At 18.3% G+C, this 5,441-nt stretch overlaps 2 protein-coding genes across 2 annotated transcripts in view; one reads left to right on the top strand and one right to left on the bottom strand.

Moving 5' to 3' along the window:
• Positions 1-2,081, top strand: part of PGSY75_1210400 (putative general transcription factor 3C polypeptide 5) — a gene marked incomplete at both ends in the record, with an annotated part of 2,613 nt that extends 532 nt beyond the window's left edge. The window contains one exon of the mRNA XM_018786696.1: positions 1-2,081. This exon is cut by the window's left edge and continues 532 nt beyond it. Within this exon, the coding sequence (XP_018640561.1) occupies positions 1-2,081 (2,081 nt within the window).
• A 626-nt stretch (positions 2,082-2,707) lies between these two features.
• PGSY75_1210300 (hypothetical protein) lies at positions 2,708-3,328 on the bottom strand (the record flags this gene model as incomplete). Its single annotated transcript, XM_018786695.1, has 1 exon — positions 2,708-3,328. The coding sequence occupies one exon, from the start codon at positions 3,326-3,328 to the stop codon at positions 2,708-2,710; it is 621 nt and encodes a 206-aa protein (XP_018640560.1).
• Between the last annotated feature and the right edge of the window lie 2,113 nt (positions 3,329-5,441).

Here is a 5,441-nt window from a genome sequence, read left to right as displayed (position 1 = left end):
AACAGAAAAATGAAAATATAAAAGATGTAGATAAACAAAATGAAACATATGATCCAAATCAAAAATATCAACAAAATGTTTGTGATATAAATTTATTAAATAATGATAACTTTTTTATTTTTAATAATAATCAAATATATAATACTATGAATAATACACAAAATGTAAATACAGGAAATATGATAAATTATTATAATTCAAATCAAGAATTAAACCAAATTATAGATATAGAAAAATCTAAAACAAATGAAAATAATTTATATAACAATATAAATTATAATTGTATAAATATTGATAATAATAATAGTAATAATGACAATTTTGATAATCCAAGTGATATGCAAAACGATCAAATTTATTGTAATAACTCAATGAAGGGCTCGCAAAATATAATGAATAATAAATTAACACATTTAAATGAAAATACAGGCCTTCCCGCATTTTCACCTTATGAACAATTTTCATCTTTTCCTTATCATAACGAAGAAGTCGAATTGTTATATAAACAACTGGTGGATAAAAAAATATTTAAAGACGATGATTTGTCATATGATGATGATAATTATAATAATAATAATATGCATACAGAAAGAAATTATTCCTCAGATGAAAGTGAAGCGTATGAATTACATTGTTCTATTCATAGTAAATGTATAAATCCTTATGATTATAAAAGTTATGAGTCACATATTACAAACAAATATATAAGAGAATATAAACATATTATAAGTAAATTTTCTCCACCTATTGATTCAAAAGAGGAAATAAAACAAGGAGATCTAGCAAAATTTTTAAAAGGATTGATACACATACCAAATAATGATCTTATGTCAAATGTTTCATTAAATACAACAAATGATATGGATAATAAAAATGATTATGCTGATAATATAAATAAGTATGATCATAATTATAATCATATTATTCACAATGTGAATAATCCAAACGAGGACCATAAACAAATGGATGCAACTATCATTGATGATTTATACAATGAAGAAAATAATTTAATGTTAAATAAAAAAACTAAAAATGAAGATATAAATAATTACAGTAATAAAATTATTGTTACCAAAAAACCTGTACATTGTAATCCTATAGCTAAATATGATGATGAATATTTACCGATCAATCCATTTGAATCAGCTTTAAAAAAATATGTCTCAGATGAATTATATAATAGAGTTAAATTACTTTTTGAAATTAGGCCAATATGGTGTAAAGATGTTTTATTAGAACATGTTGAAAATATAAGTACATATTGTTTAAAAAGCTGTTTCTCAAAAATTTGCTTTTATTTTGCTGACGGTCCATGGAGAAGAACCTATTGTAAATATGGATATGATCCTCGTAAAGATCCAACAAGTTATATATATCAAACCATCGATTTCAGATATAATCTCAGTAGAGAAATAAAAACAAAAGATATAGAAGAGATAAATAAATGTATTTCTAAGAAAAAGTTATATATAGATACTACAATAACGAATTTGTTAAAAAAGCGGAAAAAAAAAAATAAAGTATTCAATGTTATGTTACAATATAATAATATACATAATCCAGACAATTTAATGAATGAGAATATTAAAAAAAGAGAATATGATATAAATTATGATAAAAGGAATAATATGATAAACTCACATTATTATAATGTACAAAATAATATTATGTATGGGGAAAACCCTAATTCTTCAAATGAATTCAATAGTTATTTAAAAAACAAAGAAAACAATAATTATAATATTTATCAAAATGATATATATGATAAAGACGAAAATATTTTTTTTCATGAAGATGAAGAAATTAATGATATCCTTCAGTTTTTGAAAAAATCCAAAACCATATCTCTTATGGAACATTTTCGTTCCGAAGCACATTTTTCTGTCACACCATTAAAACTGTCAACTATGTATCAGTTTATAGATATATATGACAACAATGTAATGACCTTTTTATTAAATCTGAGAACACAAAGAGTTTGTTCACGAGAAAATGGTTGGATCGATAGTAAAGATCTAGCCAAAATTAGAGACATTTTATCAGTCCGATCCGTTACATTACGAAGAGCTCATTTTAAATGACACCTTACAAAAATGAAATATATATATAATATATACGTATGTATGTATATATATATATATTATTTATTTTTTTGTGTTATTCATTTTTTTATATGTATATTTTTATGTATTTTTTTTTTTTAATGTCATTTTTTATAAGTACAGTTTAATTACATTTGCACATTGTAAAGTTTTATGATTTTTTGTTTTTTTTCCATTCTGCATAATCTAAATTGCAATTTTATATCTTTATTTTGTAAAAATAATGTTTTAATATATACATAAATATAATTAAATATATATATATATATATGTTTATATTACAATCCTATTTTGTATTATTTAATTTATGAGTTAAAAAATGGTATACTAAAAAGATAATATGTTATTAAAATACACATATATAAATATTATTCTTTAAGGAGTACATATATGAGATGTCTTTAAATTTTTTTTTTTTTTAACCATTAAATTTTTGTGTTTAATAAGTAATTTAAAAAATAAAAAAGCAGTAACATACAAAAATATAAGTAAAAATAAATAAGAGCAAAATATCACATAAAAAAGAAAAATGAATAAAAAAATAAATATAAATATAAATATAAATATATATATATATATATATATATATGTATATATTTTATTTTTTATGTTGGACGTGTTTCCTTTATAATGTTACTTAAATGGTCAAATATTTGTGTCAAAATTTTGGTATCATTAAAAGACATATTATAAATAGATATTGCAAAAATGATTGGTTTATATTTTAAAAGTGTTGCATGATCTTTCATAAACTTTGAACAAAAAATTTCTAAGTAAGGATAATTTCTTTCACCAAAAATAATTTCTGTTTCTTGATCTACAGACATAGGCAACATAACATTATGTGAATAAACCCACGAAGCAAATTTTCCATTATGAGATATAAAAAATATATTATAATTTTTATATGATACTAATGTATAATTATATGATATAACATTATCTTCATGATTTATATTTAACAATTTTGTAATTGTGGTAGGATTTATATTATTTTCTTTGTTATTTAATATTTTTAGTTTGTCCCTTTCATTATTTTCATCATCAGGTTTATTTATGATACTCACATTATTTATATTATTCCTTGTATTATTATTATTATTATTATTATCAGAGGCATCCATACATTCTATATTATGATTAACTGATTCTTTAATATTTTGTTTAATATATTCAACATCATCTATTCTTTTAATTTCGCACTTTTCATCTATAAGCTTTCCCATTATGACAACAAAAAAAAAAATATATTTTTTTTTTATACAAATATATTTAAATGATTTATTAATATGTTTTTAAATGGAAAGGAAGATGATAAGTTATTAATATAAAAAAAAAAAAAAAAAAAAAAAAAAAAAAGATTTCTTATATTTTGATTAAACATATAAATATTTATATATATCATATATATTTAATTATATGAACATATATTCCTTTAATTTATTTGTACTTTTTTTGACATATATATATCTATATTTTACTAAAATGCTTAAAAATTAAGAAATTTCGATATATATAAAAAAAAATGTTAAGAGAACTCTTAAATATTATAAGATATAAAAATATATACTACATTATATATATATATATATATATATTTTAAGAATAATTTTAATTTTTTAATTTTATATATACCTACCATTTTTCTACTTAAATAAAATTTAATATATGAAAAAAAAAAAAAAAAAATTGAGGTCTTAATTGTTATATATATTTTTATATTTACCAAAAAATATTTTATTTTTAATTTATGATTTTTCTTCTTATTTTTTTTTTTTTCTTTGAGAGTAAATTATATGTGCCTTTATAAAAAGAAATAAAATGTATATATTCCTTAATATTCTTTTTACATTTATAAGAAAGAATATATATATTATTATATATATTACATTTTGATAAGATTTAATTTAACTAATTTCTACCTACAAAATTAAAAAAAATAAAAAAATTAAGAGAAGGGTGTATATATAAAAATATATAATTATATCAAAGGAATTAATAATGACAGGATTTAAAAGCATTCCGTTGTTAGACACTCCATTTTTTTGTATCTTTTTTTATTTCAATTTATACATAAATAAAAAATAAATATGGAAAGAAATATTATAATTTAGCAAATATATGAATATAAATATAAATATATATATATATATATATTATATAATAATTATATAGAAACTTTTCAATTTTAAAATCTTGTAAATCATTTATTGCATGATAATATATAGTTCTTAAATATAAAAGGTGGGCTTATATATATATATATATATTTATTTATTTGTTTGTACTCTATATTTATATTACTCCTTTTATTAATTCCTTTCCTATCTTGATCCGTATATCATAGAATTAACCTATTAAAAAATATTTCTTCTAAAATGTAAAAACGCACACATAAAATTTTGAAAATATAAAAAGAAAAAAAGAAAGGAACTAAACGACATACATTACAATTGATAACATAAGAATTATTCATATATTATTTTTCATCCACATTCTTTATATTTATTTATTTTTATTAATCTACAACTGTGTGTGCGTACTATATATATATATATATATATATATATATATATATAATATATTCATATATATATAATTTTTCAACAATTTAAATAGGTCTATAACAAAATGTTGTTCTAATAGAAATTATTATACCTGTTTTTAAAAGAATAATTAAATCATTCATTTATTATATTCACATATATATGAAATTAACAATGAAAATATATACTACAAAAAAATATAAATTTATAAATAAGGAAGAAAATATATATATATATATATATATATATATATATAATGTAATATTAAGATGATAAATATGTATAAACATATGAACCAAAAAATAAAAAAATAATAGTACTCATTTCATATCAATAAAATATTAATTTAGCATGGTCTACACAATTTTTTTAAGTGTAAATTTTTAGAAATTTATAAAATATATATGCTTAAGCTTTGCATTTATTCACATAAAATAAGTATAACTGCTAAAATATTATTTTCATTTATATATGTCTTCATTTTTTTTTAATCATTCATGTTCATAATTTTATATTTTATTCTTTTATTTATTTTATTATTTTTTTTTTATGCCCATTTTGTGTATCAATATAACAACATCATTTCTATAATAAGCACACACGTGAATTTTTTTTTTTTCCTTTTTTTTTTTTTTGAATTGCTAATTATATATATGTATGTGATTATTATATGCGTATATGTTTATGTAAAGAAAAAAAAAAAAAAAAAAAAAAAAATATATATATATATATATATATATATATATATGTTTCATTTCATTAAACATATAAGTAATATTGTGCATATAATTTT

The sequence above is a fragment of the Plasmodium gaboni genome, chromosome 12, assembly GCF_001602025.1.
Source record: "Plasmodium gaboni strain SY75 chromosome 12, whole genome shotgun sequence".
NCBI classification, from domain to species: domain Eukaryota; phylum Apicomplexa; class Aconoidasida; order Haemosporida; family Plasmodiidae; genus Plasmodium; species Plasmodium gaboni.
The sequence above is the reverse complement of the archived record's forward strand: the minus strand, read 5'-3'. Positions and strand labels throughout refer to the sequence as shown.